The sequence below is a fragment of the Ranitomeya variabilis genome, chromosome 3, assembly GCF_051348905.1.
Source record: "Ranitomeya variabilis isolate aRanVar5 chromosome 3, aRanVar5.hap1, whole genome shotgun sequence".
NCBI classification, from domain to species: Eukaryota; Metazoa; Chordata; class Amphibia; order Anura; family Dendrobatidae; genus Ranitomeya; species Ranitomeya variabilis.
Genome location: NC_135234.1, coordinates 726,935,993 through 726,963,453, shown reverse-complemented (window position 1 = coordinate 726,963,453; position 27,461 = coordinate 726,935,993). Strand labels below are relative to the sequence as shown.

The 27,461-nt window shown below is 41.6% G+C and overlaps 1 protein-coding gene across 3 annotated transcripts in view; it reads right to left on the bottom strand.

The window, feature by feature from the left end:
* Nucleotides 1-27,461, bottom strand: part of SGCG (sarcoglycan gamma) — a 331,065-nt gene that overhangs the window by 127,401 nt on the left and 176,203 nt on the right. For 2 of the 3 annotated variants that reach the window (XM_077298386.1, XM_077298387.1), the window contains exon 2: nt 15,502-15,699. In XM_077298386.1, the coding sequence (XP_077154501.1) occupies nt 15,502-15,699 (198 nt within the window). The remainder of the gene's footprint in view (nt 1-15,501; nt 15,700-27,461) is intronic. The other variant, XM_077298388.1, reaches the window with a different exon arrangement.

The window sequence follows — 27,461 nt, the reverse complement described above, 5'->3', positions numbered from 1 at the left end:
ATGTCTCATAGATGTGCGTCATTTTACATTCCACCTAATGCCTGATGACATTTTTCAGATTCGCTGTTAGTCCATGAGCCGGGCCAGATATCGGTACCACCCGGAGTGACTAATTTTCTTTGGTATTTTTAGGTAGATGCATGTCTGTAGTTTATTTTTTGATATGATAGCCCTTACATATACGTAGCTTATTAACCCCTTCAGCCCTAGGCCTATTTGTACCCAAGTGCCTAAGCCAATCTGACCTGTGCCACTTCATGGGCTAATAACTTTGGAACGCTTTCACCTATCCAAGCCATTCTGAGATTGTTTTCTCGTGACATATTGTACTTCACGTCAGTGCTAAATGGGAGTCAATATATTTTACCTTTCTATATAAAAAAATGCTAAATATTCGGAAATTTTGGAAAAATCGGCAATTTTTTAACTTTGAAATTCTCTGCTTTTTACAAAAATACTGATACCCCCCATAATAGTTATTAATTTACACTCCCCACATGTTTACTTCATATTGGCATCATTTTGAAAATGAAACCTTATTGTTTTACGACGTAATAGGGCTTATAGTTTTATGCGCAATTTTTCACATTTACAGCAAAACCCACTTTTCAAAGGACCAAGTCACTTCTGAAGTCACTTTAAGGGGCTTACATAACAGAAACCACCCATAAATTACCCCATTTTGCAAACTACACCCCTCAAGCTGTTCAAAACTCATTTTTAAAAACTGTTAACCCTTTAGGTGTTCCACAGGAATTTTAGCAGAATGAAGGCGAAATTTCAAAATTTCATTTTTTTTCCAGATATTACATTGTAATCCAATTTTACCTGCAACCTAGCAAGGGTTAACGGCAAACCCAAACTTGGTTACCCTAATTCTGCAGTTTATAGAAACACCCCACATGTACTCGTAAACTAAAGTATGGGCACACAGCACAGCTCAACACGGAAGGAGCGCTATGTGGTTTTTGGGTGGCGGATTCACTGGAAGAAATCTAGGGGGCCATGTCACATTTGAAGGCTGCCTGAGGTACACCCACAGTGGAAACCCCAAAAAGTGACCCTATTTTGGAAACTACACCCCCAAGGAATCTTTTAGGGGGTATAGTGACCACTTTGACCCAACCAGTGTTTCACAGTAGTTGGAAACACTTGGTTGAGAAAATGGAAAAAGTGCATTTTTTACATGAAGGTGTCATTTTAGGCTCATTTTTTTATTTTTAAGAGGTGTACCAGCAAAAAATGCACCCCACTATTTGTTCACCAATCTCTCCCGAACACAACAACACCCGATATGTTGTCGTACACTGCAGTATTGGGGAACGGCAGGCCTCGGAAGGGAAGGAGCGCCAAATGACTTTTGGAGTGCAAATTTTACTGGAAGAAATCTAGGGGGCTATGTCACATTTGAAGACACCCTGAGGTGCCCCAACACACGCACACACACTGACACATACACGTTCTGTGCTGAACAGGACTCTCCGGTCTTCTCTGCAGAGCTCCTATCTCCCTCTGCTTGCATGGAAAAACTTCCTTCCATGGCTAGAAGAAAACCATGCAAGGGACCTTCACCATCTGGATGAAACACTGAAGAACATCACAAACTTTCGCATCAGTGTGTCGCAGGGATCCTTCGAAAAGCTCTTGGATAATGAATCTTGCACACTTACCCTGAAGCTCTTTCAAGTTTATCTTGAGACCCTCAGAAATGAACAACTCTCAGCATTCTGGATGTCATACTTGGACATGGTCGAGACCATGCTGGCCCTGGTTCGAGCTTCAAGAGAAGGCAACTGGATGCTTCACCTAGGAGCAATCCGACAGATGATACCATGGTGTTTTGCCTATGACAAGGTCAACTATGCCCGATACCTAACCTATTACTATGCCACAATGTCTCGGCTGCCCATAGAACACCCAGAGGTCCATGAATACTTCATGCAAGGTGGCTTTTCGGTCCAGATCGGTAGCAAGAATCCTTTTGGACGAATTCCTGTGGACCAGACCATTGAAGAGACAATCAACAAAGACACCCAGACACCAGGGGGCACAAAAGGCTTCAGCCTCAAAGTTGGAGCTGTTTCCAGGTTCTACCTGACATCAGAGTACCGCAGTATGTACTTGAGGCAGCTGAGGGCCCTGGTAGGCCAACAATATACTGACTTCAGCCATTCAGACCTACAGGTGTCTAGGATTAGAAGAGATGAAGCCGATGTCCAATCTTTCGTTCAACTGCTGGAGACAGGTTGGGTGAACCCCTTCAACAAAGAGCATAATGGTGAACTTATCAGTTTGTCAACAGCGACTGTAGCACCACCAGATGTAGCCAAAGACCTTCAAGGGGCATACAGTATAGGAGAGGATGCATATCAAACATTCAAGGATGAGCGTTTGGGTACCGATAAGCCAACTACATTGTTTCATGACAAGATGACGAAGAACAAACTTAAAACGTTCTCTAACATCCAAATGAAGACACGCAGACAAGGTCTTGGCAAGGAGGTAATTTTGAAGGCTGACAGAAACCTATTTGGCCAGATGATACTTGTAGCTGAGAACAGAAAGCTACAAATGAGTGATGTCTTGACTCATCCCCTGGGTCCATTGCCATGGGCACTTGCCAATGGTGATGGGTCTATCCGCAAGACCAACAAGGCTGCCCTCGCAAGGGAGTTGGAGAGGAATGCTCGTCCTGCAGAAGTGATCCCCGAGCCCTCTGCAACCATCATTGATGGGATGAGCCTGGTTCAGAAACTGAAGGGAAACAATGCAACATTTGGCCAGCTAGCAGGCACAGCAATGAGTCGCGCTATCCATGAGGGTGCTAAGAGCAAGCGCATTGATATTGTCTTTGACGTCTACAAGGAGACATCCATCAAAGATACAGAAAGAGTCAACAGATATGAAGGCACAGGGATCCATTTCAAGAACATTCAACATGGGCACAACATCCAGCAGTGGAAAAAGCTTCTAAGTAGTTCCTCCAACAAGGCAAGTCTCATAAAGTTTCTGGTAGAAGAATGGAAGGCGAAACACCACAGGGAGAAGCTTGAGGAGAAGGAGCTGTATGTCACATGTGAGCAGCTCTGCTTTAAGATCACCAAAGAACAGTGGGAAGAGGCTGCTGACCTTAAGTCAAATCAAGAAGAAGCAGACACACGCCTCCTTCTCCATGCTCTTCATGCAGCAGAATCTGGTTACAAGTCGGTCATCATCACTTCGGAGGATACTGATGTCATGGTCCTGTGTCTGGGCATGTGCCACAAAATCCCATCCCACCTGTTCCAGAAATGCGGTACACAGAACCGGACAAGATTCCTGGATATCACCACTCTGAGCCGAACATTGGGAGGCAGCGTATGTGATTCATTGATTGGTATGCATGCATTTACAGGCTGTGACACCGTCAGTGCATTCGCTGGCCGTGGGAAGATGACGACACTCAAGCAGTTGAAGATGAACAAGACATACCAGGATGCCTTTCAGGAAGTTGGTCGTTCATGGGAAGTGTCTACCGAACTTTTTGAGAAGTTACAGGAAATCACCTGCCACATGTACCTGCCAACTACCCAAACAACTGAGGTAAACAGGCTCCGTTATCAGCTGTTCTGTGCCAGACGTGGAGTGGTAGAGTCAAGTCAACTCCCTCCTTGCCAGGACTGCCTTTTCATGCATGCACTGCGTGCAAACTACCAGGCTGCGATCTGGAGGAGAAGTCTGCAGAGCCAGCCATGGGTTGCAAACCCAACAGACTGCGGTTGGATGATAGATAACGACGGAAAGCTTGTTGTCAAGTGGATGCAAGGGGCACCAGCACCAGAAGCTATTATACAGCTACTGTCCTGCAAGTGTGTGCGGTCATGTGAACTTCCTCAGTGTACTTGCCTCAGCAATGGCCTGAAGTGCACAGACATGTGCAGATTACAGACATGCCAGAACAAGGGTACTGAAGACGAGCCAGTAGAACAACAGTCAGATTCAGAGTCCGATGTTGAAGATATTATGGAGTAACATATATATATATATATATATATATATATATATATATATATATATATATATATATATATATATATATATATATATATATATATATATATATATATATGCACATGACATGTTCAGTGTGTATTTACATAACTTGGATTAAATTTTGTTACAAATACTACATCTAGTCACTCCGGGTGGTACCGATATCGTCATATTTGGTTCTTGGCTCATGCTAAAATTCCTGTGGAACACCTAAAGGGTTAACAGTTTTTAAAAATGAGTTTTGAACAGCTTGAGGGGTGTAGTTTGCAAAATGGGGTAATTTATGGGTGGTTTCTGTTATGTAAGCCCCTTAAAGTGACTTCAGAAGTGACTTGGTCCTTTGAAAAGTGGGTTTTGCTGTAAATGTGAAAAATTGCGCATAAAACTATAAGCCCTATTACGTCGTAAAACAATAAGGTTTCATTTTCAAAATGATGCCAATATGAAGTAAACATGTGGGGAGTGTAAATTAATAACTATTATGGGGGGTATCAGTATTTTTGTAAAAAGCAGAGAATTTCAAAGTTAAAAAATTGCCGATTTTTCCAAAATTTCCGAATATTTAGCATTTTTTTATATAGAAAGGTAAAATATATTGACTCCCATTTAGCACTGACGTGAAGTACAATATGTCACGAGAAAACAATCTCAGAATGGCTTGGATAGGTGAAAGCGTTCCAAAGTTATTAGCCCATGAAGTGGCACAGGTCAGATTGGCTTAGGCACTTGGGTACAAATAGGCCTAGGGCTGAAGGGGTTAATAAGCTACGTATATGTAAGGGCTATCATATCAAAAAATAAACTACAGACATGCATCTACCTAAAAATACCAAAGAGAATTAGTCACTCCGCTTGGTACCGATATCGTCAAATTTGGTTCTTGGCTCATGGACTATGTAAACAGGTACTCGGATGTACCGACACAGAAGATGAAGACTGAGGGGTAACTTGAACTATTTGATTATTTATGTACTATGCAGGTGAACAGAAATGAAATGTCTAAAGGGTTAGTGATTTACAAGAAATGTTAAACTAGTACAAATGGGGGTTATTATTCTAGGTATACAGAATATAAACTGTATCTTTGTTTTACAACACTGTTTTGAATTACAAAGTTAACTAATATGCCAAGCAGTATTTCTCCTGGTACCTAAGACTGATTTCACACTTGCGTTTTTTGCCGCTGCGTTTTAGCGCTAAAAAACGCATGCGTTTTTTTTCTATACTTAACATTAAAAACGCATGCATTTTTTTGCATGTGTTTTGACGCGTTTTTGGCAATGCATGCGTTTTTTTATCCTTGCGTTTTGTTGCAGAAATGCAACCTGTAGTAATTTCTAGCGGCGTTTTTTTGCCGCAAAAAAACGCATGCGTTTTTTCGCGGCAAAAAAATGTATTGCTGTCTATGTAAATGCATGCGTTTTTAAGCACATGCGTTTGCTTGCGCTAAAAACGCATGCGTTTTTATAGAAAAACACAAGAAAACACAAGAAAACCCTAACCCTAACCCTAGGGTTACTAGGGATCCTAACCCTAACCCTAGGGATCCTAACCCTAACCCAACCCTAGGGATCCGAACCCTAACCCTAACCCTAACCCTTGGGATCCTAACCCTAACCCTTAGGTTTAGGGTTAGGATCCTAACCCTTAGGGTTAGGGTTAGGGTTAGGATCCCTAGGGTTAGGGTTAGGATCCCTAGGGTTAGGGTTAGGGTTAGGATCCCTAGGGTTACTAGGGATCCTAACCCTAACCCTAACCCTAACCCTAGCTATTTCTGTTTATAGTGGGTTTTCTAGTTGATTTTGATGATTGGCAGCTGTCACACACTTCTCAGCATGCGTTTAAAAAATGCAAACGCAGGAAAAAACGCATGTAAATGCGGCAAAACGCCGCGTTTTTTTTCTGCATGCAAAAACGCATGCGTCTAAAAAACGCAGCGTTTGCACGCGTTTACATGCGTTTTTTTCACCACATGCGGTTTTTTTTAAAAACGCTGCGTTTGGAAACACAAATGTGAAACCAGCCTTAGTCTGTGGTATGTTAAAGTCCATGCATTAGTTATCACCGTTGTCACCTAAACATAAAATCTGTCACTGTAACAGGCCTCAACGAGAGTCAGCTCTATTTCTCTGTTAGGCTGCAAATCTATTTCCAAAGTGATGAGTAACTTCACCAACATGCTGCCTGCCTCCGTATCCTACAGCGCAACCCACGTCCTCTTTTTACTGGCTTCTAGGCCTCCAGGTTTCAGCTCACTGGATCATCCGAATCTCCAACCACTCACTCGATTGTATGAATCTCGTTGGATTGTCCATATCCCTTTAACCGCTTGCTGGATTGTCTGCATCCATTTAACCACTCATTTGAAGACCCCGTACTACCGTGTCACCAGAGCAGTTTTCACTTTGTTAATCGGGCTTCTTGGTCTGAGAAAAGGATCCTGTCCTGCTGTTCTCACGTCTCTTAAATGTTTCAGTTCAGCTAGCCCGGCACATCCGACCTGACACAGGTCCATGTGATGACTCCTCCTCTGCCTTGGCCTCAGAGCCTTTTTTATATTTTTTAATTGTGACACAGCTTCTCATATGACCTTGAGCCTCTTGCTTCTTCTTGTTATCCATCAACACACACGTCCTCTTTTAGTTCCTGCTTGCTTTCTTTGTGTTCTCGTTCTCAAACCCTCTGGTGACTAGATGGCAGTGTTCATTTACTAAGGCTCCATGGTGCAGTCTTTCACCTGCTTACATCACCATCTTGATCTATCCCTATTTAAAAAGCTAAAGGACTTGACAAACAACTTAACCCCTCCATTACAAATATCTCTTTAGCTATGTTCACACTTAGTTTTTTTTTTAGTGGTTCCTCTCCAAAATTCTTCTAAAAATTTGTTGAAAAATGCTTTCAAAACTCTTGCTATTCACTTTATTTGTAAATCCACTGTGGTGTTCATATGAGGATTGTTTTGGTATCTGAATTATTGGCCTGACAACAGCCCAAATCTTATAGTGGGATATCCAGACTTTCATATGGTATTTTTTTTTCCTTCACATAGTCCTCCTTTCAGGGTGGCTTCACGTTACCCCTGCACAGCGTTTTTTTCCTGCTGTGGTTTTCAGACATCGCTGAACCCTACAGTGAACCCTACCATATGCTATACTGTAATACATCACTGTATTGTGCATTACTTCTTTTTATTAGGAAGGGAGGGCAGATATCTCAATACATTATGCAAACAAAGTATTTACGGTAAATTTTTTTCTACGCTAATTTTACTGACGCCTGTGAGTGTTTGCAAAAACAATGGAGAGCCAAATGCATGAAGCAAATCTATTATCCAATAAAGGTCAAAGCTTTAATGGATGATTTGCTATGTTATTGCTGACTGTGCATGTTTCAGGTTTTGCCACAGCTAATTTATCATGGCCTATAGTCATATAAAATATGTATTCTCCGGTCTCATAAATCAGGATAAGGATCATGTCTGAGACATGCCACTTCCGTCTGACTGACCTGTGCAAGTGCTTCATCTAGAATATAAAGTGTACCTATTCTCAATGTTACAGGGTACTTTCATGATTCATGATCCATCTCAGCAGATGCCAAATCTTTGTAATTCCATCATTTAACTCTGCCAACTGGTTCTAGAATATAGTTTTCAGATTTTGAGATAAAAAAATACATCCAGGAGATCAAATTCGTGATCTCTGGATCCATGCTATTGCCCAAAAGCTAATAAAATAGAAGGACATTTGACAGCCATATCGCTTGCCTATTATTGATATCCTTATAGGTTGGCATTAGAGATGAGCTAACTGATTCACAACAAATCGAATTTCTCACGAATTTCACAAACAATTCACATTTGCCTTTCTCCAACGTTTAATTATGATGCATTTCAGGTATATCCAGCAAAATGACTTTGTATTAGCTGTTATTTGTTGAATTCCTTTGAGGGCTGGGAAGGGGGTAAAATAAAAAACAAAAATTATTATATTACCTTTTTATTAATGAGATGGGGATTGTCTTGGCAGTAAACAGTTTTTTAGTTTTAGGGTTTTAAGTACTTTAGACATACTGTAATATTTTGAGTTTATATGAACCGGTCTATGCATGGAGATTTATATTAATGAAAACTCATTATACTGCATTCTTTATGATTATTATGAGTGTATTTGTGTTGACCTGGATATATGCAAACCATGTATGTCTATTTGTTCTTTTTTTTGTTATTGTTGTTGCTTAATAAACGAATTAAAAAAAAAAAAATTATGTTAACCTGTCTGAGGTTTGCCCCTCATCTGTTCTATTGCCAAAGCTCCCAGCTAGATCCTTCAATCTTCGCTTCTGATCCTTTGTCCCGTTAGGAACCACACAGTTGCGCCCCACATCACTGTGTGAGGCCTAGTCATCACCAGAAAGACCAGAGGTCTGTGGCGACTGGACCCTCAGGGGTGTCACAAATGTCCTAGAGAAAATGTAAAAATCCATAAGAAATCTCCAGAGAGGGGACATATCACCCTCACATTGAACATACAGTACTAATTATGACTGGAGAAGAAATGAGAGAGAGATGACACTTCCATATCCATTGAAGAAAGGACCTCCTGAAGTGGCCAGGTAACTACATCAGGGAGATTTGCAGAGAAAAAGACACCAAGTCTAAGATTCGTTTACACAAAGGCAGGAAAGTACTCTTTTAAACCAAAGATCTTCCTATGAACAGAGAATCCTTCTGAGACACTTCAGAGGTCAGTGATGAATATTTTTGCATAGATCTGATAATTACAGGAGATATATTTTTGGTGTCGTAGAGAAGGGAAGAACATAACGCATCAACTCACATCACTGTAAGGCCATTCTAACACCTCCAACTTAATAATGCTCTCATGGATAATGCCATCCAGGCCATGTTTATCCCCAATATAAAGGTAAAATCGCAATAATAAACATGACGACAGTATCTACCGCCTGGGACCTTGAAGTGCAAGGATATCCTGTAACTTGGGGATCTCATAAAATTCTGAAAGACCCAACACTTACCACAACCAGCCCCCACATGAGCTCACCAAGGGGAGGTATGAGGATTGCTTCCCTCACACAATAAGTGGCCTAGTAGTGGAAGCTACTGCGGCTGCATCCATCTGTCAACGGTGAATTGTGCAATTGCCCTGACGATTGGAGGCAGCGGAGTTGCGTTCCCTTGACAAACTGGTGACAGTGGGTGGACCTGTGTGATCTCCCCAATGTCTGTCCCTCCTTGACAACTGGTGGCAGCGGTTGAATTTGTGTAGCCCCTCTTCCCCCCGGCTGTTATCCGTGATGATACATATAAGATTAAAATTAACATTAATTTTGGACCAACTCTTTTATGAAGAATGCACTGGAGTAAGAGGTGCCAAAAATTAATTAAGAGGTGGAACCTCTAATGAATTTCGTTTTTCAGTGGATGTGCGCCACTGCCAAAAATATATCCCAGTCAGGGACTAGCATATATTTCTGTCCTAAATTACACCACTTTTGTGGCATCAAAATGATAAATTTGTAGAGTGTACTTTGGACCCTGCAACACTATTCTAGCTTCTGCCCCAGTACTGATTGCTTTCTCATATCCCTGGATAATCAGGCGCCCCATGCGGCACTCTGTTGCTGACACTAGCACAATCCCCACAGTTCAGTGGATGAAATCACTTCTTTGGATTTGAGCTAGAACTAACTAACTAATGACTTGTAACTAGAAGCACACATTACATCACTCGCATCTGCTTTCCACCTTATGATACATTCACGCATCCATGTGAAGTGTCGGTGTGCTGTCAGATTATTTATCAGCAGCAAGCAGACTCAATCAATCAGATCACAATAGGACCTGTTCTGAATCTCACAGACCTCACACTTGGATCCGTAACTCTATAGGTCCATGCACTGGCAGACAAAGACAGAAAAGGGCCCCTGTGCAAGAACAACATATGGGCCATTTGCAGCCCACGAGCTCCTAAAAATGCAAAATTGAACCTGCTTTGGAAGTATAATTTGTCTCCCTTACCTCTTGGGCCACACAGGTTGCACCAATGATATGTCTGTGCAGGGAGGAGAGCCAGGCTAATGGTCCCTCTTGCGTGTCTGGGCTGGAACTGTCGGGGCTGTCACCATTATTCCGGGGAGGAAGAGATTTCTGACTGGAGCAGTTCAGGACACCTGACTGATGGGGGTGGGTCTGACTTAAAGAGCAGTGTGCACGGGAAGACGGGACTTTTGGCGAGGAACCAGAGTGTGAACACTGAGACGGTTGACTCCCTCTCGACAGACCCACGCCAGCTATCCGTGCCTTCATACCTAGTTAGCAAGTCCAACCCGACTGACAACACACAGCTCAGAAAGAGCTCTGCACCATATCGTGACCCGTACAGAGAGCGTAGCATCATTCCACTTACCACCGCGGAGGCACCGCTCAGCCATATCCCTGCGGTGCCAACTGAGAATCAGCCTGCTCCTGAGGCTGTGACCGCTGGACTGTATACTTCTTCTGCGGCCTTGTTTACAGAACTGTTTGCTATTTCCGCTGTGCCGTGGACCTACACCTTTACAACATCTTGTGCCCATATCAGGAGACCACCTGCTGAAGGACCTGGAGGATTCATCACCATGAGGAGACATCGCTTTTCTGCGGGACCAGATTGGAGACATTTCGCGATGTCTGACGCGCCGAGGGATCTTCCAGCCACATTCCACCAAGGCCCAGAGACTGATAAGTTAAACTGTTGTTACCTTTAATCTTGTAAATGCTTGACTTACTATTGTTCTATATAAAAATACCTGATAACCCTGGCTCTGTCTCCTGGGTGTCACTGCATCCTACGCACCTGCCAGCATGGTCCACGTGCCATTTGATAAAAAGTCATTTCACACAGATGTGTGTATGTAGCGATACTATGCGCTGCCCTAACTAACCATTCTCCCCATACTTCGTCAGTACACAAATCGCTCCCGGGCTCCCACATATGACAAGCACTGCCCACTTGTCCGTCACATCACACTCTTTCTCTTCATACACCCATCACTTGTCACCCCATATGAACAGAGTGAGCACATGGCACGGTCTGTACAAAACTAGGTTTATTTCTACAACTTGCAAAAGAATAATATTACGCAAACTCTAAGTCGGACATACCGCATTTTGCGGTTTGTAAGATGTAACGGATTATAAGTCGCACCCCAAATTTTGAGGAGAAAAATAGGAAAAAACTGTAATCAAATCATAGTGCTTCTTACAATCCAGGCGTCTTATTGCTTACCGGGGGTGGTGGCTGTCATATGCCGCCGACGCAGGGCTACTGCTCGCCACCGTACCACCCCCGCAGGACCACCGCTGGCCACCGTACCACCACCGCACACCGCAGGACCACCGCACCACCACCGCAACACCCCCAGCTCTGGGCCCGCAGCATTGACCTCTCAGTAAGAACAGTGTTTGGTTTATAAGACGCACCCCCCTTTCCCCCCTAATTTTGGGGATCATAAAAGTGCGTTTTTTAATCTGAAAAATACGGTAATTAGCAAATCGGGCTAAGAAATCTATAAATACAGAGTCAGTAACCTAATGGATCAGATTACGTTTTTTGGAGCAATTTGGGACATGTAGTAGAATGTTAAGCCACATCCTTGTTACCTTTAAATCATGCCCATTTCCTCTGACGCACGCCCCGTTGTTGAATGAGTGCAGAAATTACTTCCACAATGTATAACTAGACCAGGATCATGCATCATGCACAAAGTGACGTCACAAACCTGGAATATCAGCTACAGTCGTGCCTGAGTACATCGGCCTCCTGACATAGAACATAAGAAGTGGCGCGCCGCTCAGTACTAGATGATCCAACAATACATGCGAACTAGGCTGTGTATACCATTGCGTTATCTAAACCTGCAGTAAAATCCAATCCAGATTTAATACACAAAAAAATAAGTGACGAGATGAAATATTTGAGATTTGTGCAGTTAGTTTGGAACATAGTGTAATATGCAGGTGTTTAGCCGTGTGGAGAGAAATTTCCGTGCAGTCAGTTGCGTTGACAGATGAATGATTGATCTATTTCATTTTATTTTCATTGCCAGGAGTAAAATGCCAAATTACAATAACAAGGCATCACAGAAACAAATAGGTGGAAGTTACACCTACAGGAGTCAGACAATGCTGGGGATATATACATATATACATTGTGAGCATGTATATCATAATCTACTGTCTCCGACCTCATTACCCTGTAGACTGTAAGCCCACAAGGGCAGGGTGCTCTCCTGTCTGTACCAGGCTCGGCTGCACACGGAGGTAGACAAAGAAAGATTGTCGCTTTAAGACTCTCAATGGTTTATTAGTAGTGCTACATAAGACAGTGCAGAGTTAGTAAAAATAAACAAGACCTGTCTGGCCTCAGGAAAAACAAAACATAACATACAGCACAGTCCGTGTTGTGGGGATCCGCCCCTTCAGGAAAAATCAACATCCACTGGTTTAGCTTCCTTGTCAGAACATATAGCACTGGAGTTCCACTCTCTAGGCCTAGCGAATGCTGAATGCCTCAGAGGGCCAACCCGTGGGGTGGAGATAAGGCCGAAAACCCCCTACTCGCTCTATGGTTGTTCACAAAAACCCAGCCCTTAAAATGGCTGATTAACCCCCCTCAACACAAAGTGTGGTGGAGTAAACTTCTGTAGCTAATAGTCTCAGTGAAACTCAGGTGCTGTCCTGTTGAAAAATAACTCCTGGGAAACATTGGTGAAATCAATTAACCATTGGTTCCACAACCAAATGTAACATGGTGAAAAAAGTGCTAAATATGACTCTTGACTCAGTTGAGGCCGAAAATAAGCCTCATAAACAAAAACACGGCAACAGAAACAACAACAAAAAATCTGATACAAAACTTAATTTTTTACGTTTTTTTTTTCTCTGTCATCCATAGAGAACCCAACAAGACAAATGCCATTTCAATAGATGCCAAATCATATGTTAGGGGTCGAGTTCCTGCCTCTGCACGGGGGGAATCTCGGGCCATCTCCGCTGTGGTCTCCCATTCTTCTCCTGCCGCAGTGGAGCCTGCTCAGCGGAGATGTCGGTCCCAGCGTCTCACTCACTCTGAATCTGTGCAAAGGGTTACTGCTGCTTTTTCAGCTTCTGCCATTGAAGCCAGTGCTGGGCAGCGGCGAGCAGACGCTTTTGGGACTAAGTCCTGCTTTTCTCCTTCTGAGCATGCCCAGAGTAAGATCTCTCATTGGAGATCGAGGGTCACATGCTTGGATACTGCAGCAAAGCCCATTGGATCTCCAGGAAGGTCCTGAAGGTGCTCAGGCTCTGTGGCAGCCTCTCATTGGTCCTTCTAGGAAGGTCTTGTACTTGCTGCAGCTATATAAGGTTCGCATGGCCGCACGGCCATGCACTAGTATCAATGTAAGTTATGTGTTTTGCGCCAATGTGGTCACGCTTGTGTGGATTCAGGGACCCGGCTGAAATAAGCCACCTAGAATACCGGCTCCTCCGGTGAGGAGATTGTGTGTTTGCCTCCTTGACTGCGTGACCACAAGCTGCTATCTGCTCAGCAGGTACTGTGTATTCCTGTGGAATTTAACAGGACACAGCTCTTTCTTTGTAGCGACTCTGTGAAGCAAAAGAGATCGCTTCTACCGCCATATAGTGCCGCCGTTTGCCAGCAGCAGGTTCTTTTCCTGCACGGTGGACCCCGGGCTGCGAACGCCAGCCCTAACATCATATTTCTACTATTTCCCGGTAAACCCTGCTTCATAACGCAGTGCTGTATAGCAGCACTATACATAGTATAGAGCTATAAGGACTCAGTGTGACAACATACAGGCTCAGTCTTCACAGCTTTGCGTTGTGTAAGGTGTTGGACATTGACCTGTTTTTTTGGCTTCTCGCGACTGCCCCACTCTGGGACCCTACACTACGGAGGTTGGCAGAAATTTGCTTTCCTCCTTCACAGACTTCTTAATCATGAATCTAAAAATGAACAATTAGCAGACACACCTAAGCAGAGACGCGAATGAACCTAAATTGAATCATGGAACATTACCAGGCCGATATCCATAATAATTAACATCAATTGAAAAAAGATTAATTACAACATTAGGTTCTAGGACTTATTATAATAGCTTCAGCAAAAACCTTTAGCGATGTGATTAACTGTGTAACCAGCAACGAAGAGAAATACAAATTAAAACATTAACTAAACAGTAAAAAAACCCTGGCAAATGTGGGATGAAAACAATTACGTTGTGGCTCACAATTAAAATAGATGGATTTGGAGATGTCATAAAATAGACGAACGCTTATATTTTACTGGGTTTGAAGATCATAAATAATTAACATAAAATGTTAAGTAATATAAAAATGACATTTTACAAGTTTGATAATAGCAATTTTTAGACTGTAGATCATTTTTTTGTACTCTTTGCCAAAAGGCCAAGTCATAAAATGAACCTTAAAGGGCCTTTTCTCTATTTGTGCTCACAGTATTAATGGTAGGTGAATTATAGGGCCAAAAAGCCCTAATTCCAGCGCTGGTTCACCTCTTAGCTACTTGCTGAAGTTTTTATAAAATTACTCTTTTATCTGCTACAGCTCTGCTAGTGTTCTCAGTGCTGAGTTCTGTCTAAACTGCCTGCACCATGGATTGATGGCTTTCTTCAAAGTGTAGTCATAAAGCTATTGATCAATATTGGGCTGAGAATTCCAGAGCTCATGAATATAGAGGACTGCATAACAGGAGCTTGTCATTGAGAAGACTAGACAAGATGCAGCAAATAAAAAATGGAATTCTAAAACTTACAGTCAAAAGACCAGTAATTGACCAAGTCCTGGAATAATGGTCCCTGCCACATTTTATACTGCTCTGTCACTAAGCCGGCTATTCCCGTTCAATAGCCGTTATCTGATTACTCACTTAGCTGACAGCTATTCATCGAGACATCTTCATTATCATTCACATTCAGCTCAGCCCAGTGTGCATGTGTTCTCAATGGGCAGAGGGGAATAGGTCACTGCCAGACTCCTCTGTTGAGGTCTCCTAACTCCGTAAGTGATTTCATTTCATTAAGATCTGCCACCACTTAATGATCAAATGGGGGTCTGACTAATTTTGAGAATAAAGGGGTTGTAGTACTGATTCACAACTTTATCCCCATCCCAAGTTTTCCTTTGTACAGTGCAGTCCCATTCAAGTGAATAGGGACAGCAGTAGTTATCATGTAGAGTCAAGTGACCGACACAACCAAAACAATAACAATCAGAACAGCAGCCCCTTTATTCTCAGGATCAGGGGAGGTCCCAGAAGATAGACCCCCATGGCGGTGATATGCCATTGCTCGCTGAAATGGTAGTACTCCTTTAATATGGAAGGATCATACTTCATTTTAAACTTTTGTATAAGATTATAATAAAATGTGATCTTTACTCACCGGTGAGAACCACATGACTTTAAGAATCCAAATAGTTAGAGCAAAATTCACCACTAAGATGATAAGGAGAAGAAGGACGAACAGGTAAAGGCAGCGCTTTCTCCATCCGTAAATCCCAATATTGTAGACATACTGCCTGTCCGGACGCTCTAGGCTATTTCCTTCTGTGGTTGTGGTGTATTGCTCCCGGACCATCTGCTATAAAAGTCATAAAATAAAACATACAGTAAATTGGTGAAATATTAAAGATCGTACATAGTTGGCCACAATGTACCTTCTAAATAAATAACATTGCGACGCAGAAAGGTGAGTTATTGAAATGCTGTTACTATGTTACTATGCTGGGTCTATGGCTTCCTAATGGACAACTACTCTGATTGCCGTCCATTTTCTACAGCCTCTTTGTCACTTTGGGACCTCTCTGCCTCTGCTGCACCAACACCATCTGTCCGTGCTACAGTACAGCTGCTTATTCCGAGTCAGGGCTCCATAATCCATCCAATAAGTTGATTTTTGACCCTCCGGCTTTTACGAGCTCTCATAGAAGCAGCTGTCAGGTAAAAGGTCTATGATAAACGTGTACCCGTGCCAGGTGGTGGCATCATTTATCTACAGTGGACATTGTTTCCGTATGGGATAAGATGTTGAGTAAGGGTAAGTTCACACTAGGCGCTTTTCCAACATTTTTTTTTTCCTGGCAGGAAAGAAGCTGCAGAAAAAAGCATGTTTTCCTTGATTTTTCGCAGAGTTTTTGATGCGTTTTTTGTGTCGGTTTTGGCATGCTAGATTTGTCTCTTGTGCATGCTGATAAAGTTTAGTATTGAAAAAAAAGAGTTCTGTTCCAAAGAATGAGGTTTTGGCACAAAAAACGCTGCAAAAAATGATACCTGCGTTTTATCAGCACCCATTCAAGTCAATGGGTAAAAATACTGAAAAAACGCTGAAAGAAGTGACATGCAAAAGAGAAAATACTGATGACAAAAAACAACATATGTGCATGAGATTTCTGCAGCCTCATAGGCTTTGCTGGTATTATAAAAAGCAGCTGAAAATTTGCATAAAAAGGCAGCCAAAAAACCCAGCAAAAAAAATGAAGCAAAAATGCCCAGTGTGAAGACAGTTGCAAACACTGACAAGACAATCCTCTAATTTTGCTATGACACATAAGCACCCAAATGTTTCCCCAAAGCCTCAAATTAGTTGTTTTATGTGCAAAAAAATGGACCTAATGCTTCAGGTAACAAGTTTTGAAAAGTTAATTCTCATAGATTTATATTGGCTTTGTGTAACTATGCCTTTAATAGACTTGATCTAGCTTTATTGAATTCTTCCCCTCCAATAACCACGATCAGTGATATTTGCAGTAACTACACCTAATGAAAGACACTATAAAAGTTAATGGACTGTTACGTTAAAGTATGTATTACTTCACACTGAGTAGTTCCTGGCATAGAGGTTTACTATATTTACTGTGCTAAAGTTTTAATGCCAAACTCATACAGCTGAATTTACAATGTATAATAGCATTAATCTCAGTAATAAAGTGTTACTTATAGAGATCACTGGGGGTAAATGCTGATTTCTGCACCTCTTAACGATGGTAATGACGCTTTCCTGATCAATGGGGATCTGACTTCTTTGACGGCCACTTGCGTTCCAAAGATTGGATTTCAGCCAATTGTAATGTTATGGATCGTTATTCAAAGGAAAAAAATATTTAAAGGGAATCTGTCAGCAGGATTCCACACTCCAGATGCTTTATATGTGCATGTAGCTCTTTCAAACACAAGTCCAGCAATACCGTTACATGGCCAGTCCATTCCTCCGTTACTGAGGAATTGCCATTTGAATTGATATACAAATGAGGCTGAAAAGCTATTTGTATATCTGAAGCCTCTGTCACTCCAGCTCTATTCCCTCCCTTCCCTCTATTCCTCCTGCTTGAAATACATCTCCTTTGCCTGAAATCACATGGCATATTGGCTTTTAGTCAAGTAAGACGAGGTGGCATTGGGCAGGGAATAGAGCTGGAGTGCCGGAGCACTAAATCATCTCAAACAGATGTCTGCCCAGCCTCTGTTTGAAGACTTCCATTGAGGGAGAACTCACCACCTCTGGTGGCAGCCTGCTCCACTCATTCATTGTGCAGAATTTTGAATTTATAAAACCACCATAGTCTCACTTGAGATTTTCCTAAATTGAACGTTTAGTCTTATATGCTTCCGCTTAGTAGTTACATCAATCAATGAAGGTCTCAGGACCCCATCCAACCCCATCCAACCCCAAACAACAACAAGCTTAAGAGTGGCTGCAACAGTTTAAAAACATTTTAGGATTTGTTACACTATATGCTTTGTTTCAATAAATTTGGGAAAAATCTCAAATGAGATTCCAGATCAAAATCACTTTAATCACCAAAGTTTACATAACTTTATGAAATACTCAATGTTTCAATTAATTACCACTGTCAGGATGTTTTGCTGTCATTGAACTAAAGAAGAACTTTTAGCACATTTTATTTGATGAACCGGCCAAATCATGATAAAGTGATTGAAGATGTCTGATAACAGTGGTGTAGTGCGCAATCAGAGCTTGTCACATACAGCACTCTGCATCAATTTCCAGGTTCTTGACTATTATTTCCAGATTATTCCCTGATACCTAAGCACATAGAGAAAGGCTGACAGCACTCACTAAGTATGGACGCCCGTTCAACCTCCAATGAACTCAATTGGAAAATCAGCAACTTCAGAAAGAATGGGAACAGCGTCCAATCCAGGTGATGAATTCCCAAAAAAAAGGTTTATTCCGCCATAGAAATACAATGTTTTGACCTATGACGTCATACTTGATAAAGATCTCATAGGTCGAAACGTTGTATTTCTATGGCGGAATAAACCTTTTTTTTTTCAATTCATCTCCTGGATTGGACGCCAGTCTCATTCTTTCGGAAGTATTCCCTGATACCTGGGATAGATGCCGAACATTGGTTGCAATGACACACAGCTCTGCTCTCAATAATCGCCGGCAGTGAAATCTGTGTGACCTATGGTCTTACCATATCACGCAGAGAATGCAGGTTTTGACATTTTCTTTTTTTTCCCCCTGCATGATGCCTCCTGCTTATGAATGGTCAGCTTCATACAAGGGCAAAAGTAACCTCCCCCCAGTGAAGAATCTCTGTTAATGCATGCTTGGTTATAGTGTAAAGTGGACAAACTAATATCTCTGTGATGGAGATGAGAAATAGAAATATAAAAATATGTTTTATTCAGATCTTCAGCTGAATCGTAATAGTATGTCTAGTTTAGCATGTAAAAAAATGATGAAATGTTTCTGAGTTCTCAGCTGAAAAATAGATATACAGTAATAGTTTGCAGGACTCCAGACTCATTCATACAGCAAACATGACACATTGATTGATGCATTGTAGCAAAGCTTCAGAAAGGTTTGACTTGACATTAACAGGTTACATACTATGATGCAGCAAACCATGAACTGACGGTTTCCGTGGCTTTTCATGTGTTAAATGTCAAGTAAAGGTTTGCCGAGTCTTTAGTTCAGAGAGTATTATTTAGATATGATACAGCTGTAGTATGTTGTTTTAAGCTTAGAGCAGGACTGTACATAGCGCTGAGAATATACTAACTGTGAACCCCTACATAATATATCTTTATGTACATTAAAGCTGTTTTTCCGATACCAAGATTCAGTCCTAGAATTGCTAAAAAAAAAAAAAGGGGGACCTAGTGAGTATACAGTGGTGGAAATAAGTATTTGATCCCTTGCTGATTTTGTACGTTTGCCCACTAACAAAGACATGAACAGTCTATAATGTTAAGGGTAGGTTAATTTTAACATTGAGAGATAGAATATCAAAAATAAGATCCAACAAATAAATTTATATAATTTATACAATGTGATTTTCTGGATTTTATTTTTGATATTCTATCTCTCAATGTTAAAATTAACCTACCCTTAAAATTATAGACTGTTCATGCCTTTGTCAGGGGGCAAACTTAAAAAAACAACAAGGGATCAAATACTTATTTCCCCCACTGTAAAAAATACTGTTGATAAGCTGACGGATAGAATATTGTTGCTTACTGCCTTTGCTTTGGATTTGGAACTTTCTATCTTGTTTAAAGTCTTAAAAGGGGTTGTCTACTTTTAGAAAAAAAACATATCATAAATGTATTTGTTCAAGGCTAAAATATTTTTTTCTTACATTTGATTTTGTTAAAATGTTTGCACCATTTTCCTTCCATAGCCTCTGTGTTGTATTGTTTATTCATAGTTGCAGAATGAGTTGAAAAGAACCTTTTAAGTCCAACTATTCAAAAGCAGATATAGGAAACTTAGTATTTAAACCCTGTTTAGAGGCTTATGGAGCAGTGACTACAGGGAGAAAATGAAGTTTTATTCTCCCTTTAGCCGCTCATTTCCAGTCATCTGGATGGAGCAGGGAGCTGTTACAGTCATCTATCACTGTACAGTGAGCGCGGCTGTAATCGTTCCCTGGCACTTTGATTAACAGCCTGCTCTGCACACACTGCAAAACAGGCTTTCATTCAATGTGCCAGTAAGTGATTACAGCCGCTCTCACTGTACAGTGAAAGGTGACTGTAACAGCTCCTTACCCTGTCTAGATAACTGGAAATGAGCAGCTGCAGGGAAAATAAAACTTTATTTTCTCCCTCCCTGTAGCTGCTGCTCTACAAGCCGTCGCACAGGAAATAAATGCTTTTTACCTGTAAATTAATCCAATAGCTGTAGACAAATAGCTTTTCTGGATGTGAAAGGTTCCTTTAATCTAAGAATCTGTCAGTGAACTCGTTCTGATGATCAGACATTCGAAATCTTGTCTTCTACTGAGCTTCTCTTAGTTGACTTATGTCCACAGACCACATCAAGGTTGAAAGCCACAATGCATGCATTTTATTAAAAAAAAAATTGTCCCCAAAACTTGACAAGTTTAAGTAGAGATGAGTAATTCTGAGGACCCTGGTCTACAGGCTATGTCAGTATTCTTTGGCTGCTCATCTGGGATCTCTGTAAACCACCTCCTTCCTGCATGAATCCCCAGGTTCCCTTTTTGATTTGTATACCTGGCGCAAAGTCATTGTTGCAGCTTGACACCTATAATGTCATGCCAGGTCTGACTATTCAGATGAAGCATGGAGGATGCCAGCCACAAAATACAGACCTGGCTGCTGGACCAGAATTCTGTGAATTGATTTGTTCATATCTCCCCTTTAACTATTTAAGTGAAAAACAATGTATGTTCATGATTTTTAAAACCTGTGTGCAATTGGCAACCAAGTGCCTGTCTCTTTAAAGCATTGAGCATGGTATACATTTTGTAATCACCTGATGAAGAGGACGGATCCTCCCTAAAACGTGCTGTTTGTTGAATAAATTGACTTTTCTTATCTGACCTGGGTGTCCTGGACTCAGACCATGGTGCCCTGTGGATCTCCAGCGCCCACCTTTCATCATTAAGGCTCCTGAGCGGGACACCAGGAGCGGGCAGAAGGTGCTGCCGTGCAACAGGACCACCGTCATTCACCGCTTAGCATCAGCGTTGTCCCTGGCATGCACAGCTACCAGAGGTGAGTTGAATACCTCTTCCCCTACCACATATGTGTTGCTCCCTCTCTTTTAGGTTTATTTTTAAGTATTTAAAGGAAACATCAAGTTGACCTTTTCAGCTCCTTTGAACGACTCAGAAAGTTTTATGTGAGGCATGCAGATCGGCACTTTGGGTAAGGGGTCTTTTTTAATAACTGTAAAACACAATCACAAAGCTCAAAATATGGCGATACCTGGTAATTTTGTAAAGTCACACACAGAGGTCATTTATCAAGGCTTTTTTTTTTATTTTTGGCGAGACAATGTTGCAAATTTTAGAGAACACCATTTTTGAGCAAAAATTTTTGATGTTTTGCTTTTTTATCACTTCTAAAAAGTGGCCATGCGAATAAGGTTTAAGTCATATTTATTAGCTGTAACTTTCCAAAAAGTTTCAATTCTCACTCTAGTAAGGTAATGACATAATGAGTGGAAAAAAACTGCCAAAGACAGAAGTGTTACATGTAAGGATACGCAAACTCAATCTAACATTGGGAAAACTCGAATAACCACAACGAAGCCAGAAGAAAAAGTGACTTAAAAAATCCTTCTCACAATGATTTACCTCCATACATCAAATTCACAAGTCCAGTTAATTAAAGTGAAATTGGACTTGCGTTGGAACTGATTAAAGTCTCTTATTGAACGGAAACATAAATTATTTAGCCAATACAATATCATAGGTAATAGTCGAAAAAACCTTATTTCTATTCCTTAGCTGCATTTAACACATGGATGATTGGGGAGACACAGCGTTACACATAGCTAAGCATAGTTAATTAGGAAATTTCACATTTTCAGTAAGACATTAATAATTCCTTAGAAATATGGTCTTCATAAGATTTTTTTTTTAATTGAAGAAAGTAAATCACGAAGCCCGCCATCCTTTCCTTCATTCCCCGTATATCAAACACAGTTTGATTAGGAGCAATGGAGACTGAGCCTTTGTTCCATGTTTTTCCTTTCAAGGTTCAATGAAGGGTGGCAACATTAATGTGATGCTAGAGGACAACTGAAGCCAAACAACGAGTATTATCTATTGCACCAATTACAAGGAAACATTTCACAAATTCTCCTCCCCCAACAAGGATCACTAATTGATCAAAGCGTATCCTTCTTCTGAAGTTGGCTTTGAAGATGACTAGTCATTCTACTTCTTCTCAATCAGTAGGCCACTTAAACAAAATGGTTGCAGAACTTTGAATACCACCAAGGCAAGAAGAGATTTTTGCCTTACAAATACAAATCCACCAAAAAAAATGTAGGGGAGAATATACATACAAACCCTGTACACAATGGATAAAGTTCTTGTGGCTCCATACTAAGGATCTACATGGTGCTGCCAATTTAGGAATTCCACCGAGACCTGTCGTTTGGAACTTTATGCAAAATTCAGCCTGTGGCTTAGCCACACCAAGTACCTGTTTTCCATTTCACCATTACGGAATTTAATATTTGTATTATTTTCACATTAATGGGTATGAAAGATACTAAGTCGTATGTGAAATTTAGTAATTTCTATTGATGACATTTTCGGCACATGTACATTAGCATTTCATTTTTCATTCACTCCGTTTTCAAGAATTCTTCCGTTATCACATGCTCTAAAACTCACTACCTTCAAGGGGATGTCTCATCTTCTTGCTTCAGGAGTGTATCTATCCCTAGCTTCACATTTTCTCTGGGAGGTACGCTCTTGAATACTGATAGATCAGACAAATGGCACAAACTGAGTGTTTTATGATGCTTAAAGCAGACTCTGCTTTAAACTTAATTACACAATGGCCGATCTAATTTTAAAATCAACTTATCCAAATCAGAGGCCTTGAGTATTAACATTCCTTCCTCCACTATAAGGCCCTTGAAAGCCACATTCATTTCAAATGAGCTAATTCAGCCATAAAATATTTAGGAATCTTACTACCGAAAGGCGTAAGCTTGACATACTCGCTCAACCCCACTATATTACCCCAATCAGTGCAGGAGAACTACTCAACATGGACAAGGAATGCTTTTACATGGTTTGGTAGAAGCACAATTTTTAAAACTAACATTCTCCCTCGGATCTTGCATGTAGTACAAGCCGTTCTGGCTGGTGTTCCCTTATCCTTCAGGAGTCTTGCAGTGGTGCAAACCAAGCTTATATGGTCAGATAAACACCCTCGGATCAGAAGAGCTGTTTTATACCTTCTGAAGTCCTCTGGGGGTATATCCTTGGTCAATTTCAGATCTTACTATATTACCACTCACCTTTCTAGAATCCTGGAGGATTGAGGAAAGCTTTACAAATATCCATCTGATTGCTGCTCCCTGGCTGGACATGATTAAATCACTTAAAACATACCCCACAATTGGGGCTACCTTCGTCTATTGCACCCACCCTGTGATCAGCTCACATATTATACTGCAATCCTCCTCTATGTACCCCATCTTTGGTAATCCCCTCTTTCTCCCGGGATTGGATGTCTTTTGTACCTGGCTAAGCAGTGGCTACTTTAGGATATCTCATTTCTGAGCTAGACAAAACTGGCCTTCAAAATGGACACCTCAGCATCTCTACTCCATCTTCCTTGGGAATCTGGAGATTCTGTCAGCTGTCCCATTTTTCCAATCACTTCCCCCAGATCTTGTTATAATAATGACTAAACAACTTTTAGACACACTCTGTCCTTCTCATACTCCTTACTGATTGAAACCCTTGACTAACCTGACACCTATTTTCAAACCCAATGGGAAGGCGATATGGGCATATCAGTGGAGGCGCATTTTCACCTTAACACACAAGTCATCTATTTGCTCTTGTTACCATAAGGCTGGTTAGAAATGATTGTCTTAGTGGTGTTGGGTTCAAACTTGCTTACACTCCGTCTTCCCAGAAGCTAATCTCATGCATGGGAGAGGTGAGGAGGAGGAAGAAGACCTGCTAGCATTTTTTTGTCCTGTAAACATCTCACTCCTTTTTGTGAAAAGGTGAATTGAGTGATTTCTTTGCTTTGGAAAAAGGATTCCACGCCGACGGTTTCCTCTAGTTTTCCCTGTACTGTCAATAACTCTTATGATGGTTTCTACAAGACTTGGTTTTACTGGATGGAATTTAGAACCTCTGATGAATATCTGTCCCTTATTGGGGAAAGCTGAGCCCATTGATATGAGTCCTTGTTCCTACACCTCCCACCATTCTTCCCTCTCCCACCTACCTCCTTTCTTTCTCTTGTTCTTATTTCTCATTTACCCTCACTTTCCTTTTCCCCTCATTTTCTCACTTATTTTATGTTTCTATGGAACGGTACACCCCACAATATATTGTACATCTGGTTTTACTGTCATGGATGGCTTTCATGTTTTCAATGTTCACCTCTGCGCTATGGGAGAAGCCTAGAGGAACTGAAAAGTGTCTGGATTCAGTGATAGCTCCATTGTGGCTCTTACAGGTTCTAAAGCATAGAGCTTGCAAGCTGTACATGCTCCTTGCTTGGGTAACTGGCCACTACATGACTGAAGAGTAGCATTTAAGCAACGAGCTCTACACTATAGAATTAAAAGTCATTCAATTATTGAGGTTGTTTGAAAGTCGGTAAATTGCAAAGTTGCATGGTTTTACAAGCCCTGTTTAATATTACACATTACTGAAGATGAGAAAACCCCTTCAGTGTGTCAGACTTTTTCCCAACATCTAAACCTTCAAAATCAACCTGATAACCCACCACTTGAAAAAAGCCTTTAAACTACAATAACCCTTCTACTGTATGGACAGTTTGTACTAGCACCTGATGTCTTATACATTCCTTATTTCATTGTAGATTTTAGACCCTCGTAGGTGGGATGCTACCTCCCTCTGTGTCAGATTGTTCCCCCTGAGCTTGTTTATTGGATTTTTATTGCATTTACTGTTTGACTATAAACATCTTTGTATTTTAGATTTATATAAATATGCAGTTAATCACCTAAAACAAACAATAACAGTAATTATGTAAGTAATTAGAGCACTAATTTACGGTAATTGTTTGTTGTTTCTCTATGTTTTTTTCCTATTTTAGTGTGTCTCTTAATGAATCAGGAGCGCATACACACTACGGCCCCCTCCACACAATTCTTCTGCCGGTCTTGATGAATCGGAGCCATAGTGTATTATAGAGGGAATACAGCATGATGCATTTACATAAAGCAGGGTGTGTGGCATATACATATATTTACATATACTCGTATACACACATTCAGTTTTATACTCTGTGTCATACAAATGTACCATGCGGTATTCCCTCTGTAGTATACACTGTATACTCATGTACCTTTTTCACCCATCATATTACAGAATATGTACGTGTGTATATATATATATTGTGAGGCAGTGACCCCTGGTACAGCTAGGGGGCGCTGTATGTGCTCTGCAGAATGTGCATGGGAGCGTAGTGAGGCCATGAGGGCATACTACAGACACAGGTGTGGCTGTAATTAGAATAGTGAAGCAGTGACTGAATAAAAAGCCCTGTAGTAGTGGGGGAGGTGTGTCAGTGTGTTCTTGGAAGCATACAGGGCAGTTGGCTGCAGAGCTCTCTCTGTGTGGAGCAGCACAGAGGCTAAAGGAACCAGAGATACTGACACCCTGCGTCTTGGGCTGTCTTATGTGTATCCCGCTACACTCCAGAGGATAAAGAGTGCAGTGCGCTGAGTGAGTACAGAGACTTGTTACCGGCGTGTGGTCACCCAGGGAAACTGGACAGAGGGAAGTTCGGCCTGTGTATTGACTGCGTCATATAGCCATGCATTATTAATGGACTGTATGAAGAAGCCGTATACTATATTGACTGTGAGACAGAGAGACTCATTGCCAGTTTCAGCAGCACAGGCAGGGCTTAGCCCGGGCACAGATCCCACAGGACTGCACAAAAAAATGTACATCCCGTGACAAAGAAGGCCACCAAAAGGACCTGGCAACCAAATCTCTGGTACCAAAGATCCCAGGATGACCATGAATCTCAGAAATCACCTTACTAGTCCATCTATCAGGAACAAACAATTTCCCCACAGGACAGCGGTCGGGTCTATCAGCCTGAAACTCCCAAAGCACCCGCCGTAAATCAGGGGAGATAGCAGAAAGAATCACCCCCTCCTTGAGAATACCAGCCGGCTCACGGACTCCAGGAGAATCAGGCAAAAAACTCCTAGACAGGGCATCAGCCTTCACATTCTTAGATCCCGGAAGATACGAGACCACAAAATCAAAACGGGAGAAAAACAAAGACCACCGAGCCTGTCTAGGATTCAACCGCTTGGCTGATTCAAGGTAAATCAGATTCTTATGATCGGTCAAGACCACAACACGATGCTTGGCTCCCTCAAGCCAATGTCGCCACTCCTCGAATGCCCACTTCATAGCCAACAACTCCCGATTGCCGACATCATAATTACGCTCAGCAGGCGAAAACTTTCTGGAGAAGAAGGCACACGGTTTCAACACAGAGTCATCAGAACTTCTCTGAGACAAAACAGCTCCTGCCCCAATCTCAGAAGCGTCAACCTCAACCTGAAAAGGGAGAGAGACATCTGGCTGACGCAACACAGGGGCAGAAGTAAAACGATGCTTAAGCTCCTGGAAGGCCTCCACAGACGCAGAAGACCAATTCACCACATCTGCACCTTTCTTGGTCAAATCGGTCAGAGGTTTAACCACAGTAGAAAAATTAGCAATGAAGCGGCGATAAAAATTAGCAAAGCCCAAAAACTTCTGAAGGCTCTTCACAGATGTGGGCTGCGTCCAGTCATAAATAGCCTGGACCTTAACAGGGTCCATTTCAATAGCCGAGGGAGAAAAAATGAACCCCAGAAAAGAAACCTTCTGAACTCCAAAAAGGCACTTAGACCCCTTCACAAACAGTGTATTAGCACGAAGAATCTGAAATACCATCCTGACCTGCTTCACATGAGACTCCCAATCATCGGAAAAAAACAAAATATCATCCAAATATACAATCATAAATTTATCCAGATACTCCCGAAAAATATCATGCATAAAGGACTGAAACACAGATGGAGCATTAGAGAGCCCGAAAGGCATCACAAGATATTCAAAATGGCCTTCGGGCGTATTAAATGCTGTTTTCCATTCATCACCCTGTTTGATGCGGACCAGATTATACGCCCCTCGAAGGTCAATCTTGGTAAACCAGCTAGCCCCTTTAATCCGAGCAAACAAATCAGAGAGCAAAGACAAAGGGTACTGGAATTTGACCGTGATCTTATTGAGAAGGCGATAATCTATACAGGGCCTCAAGGAGCCATCCTTCTTGGCAACAAAAAAAGAATCCCGCTCCCAACGGTGACGAAGACGG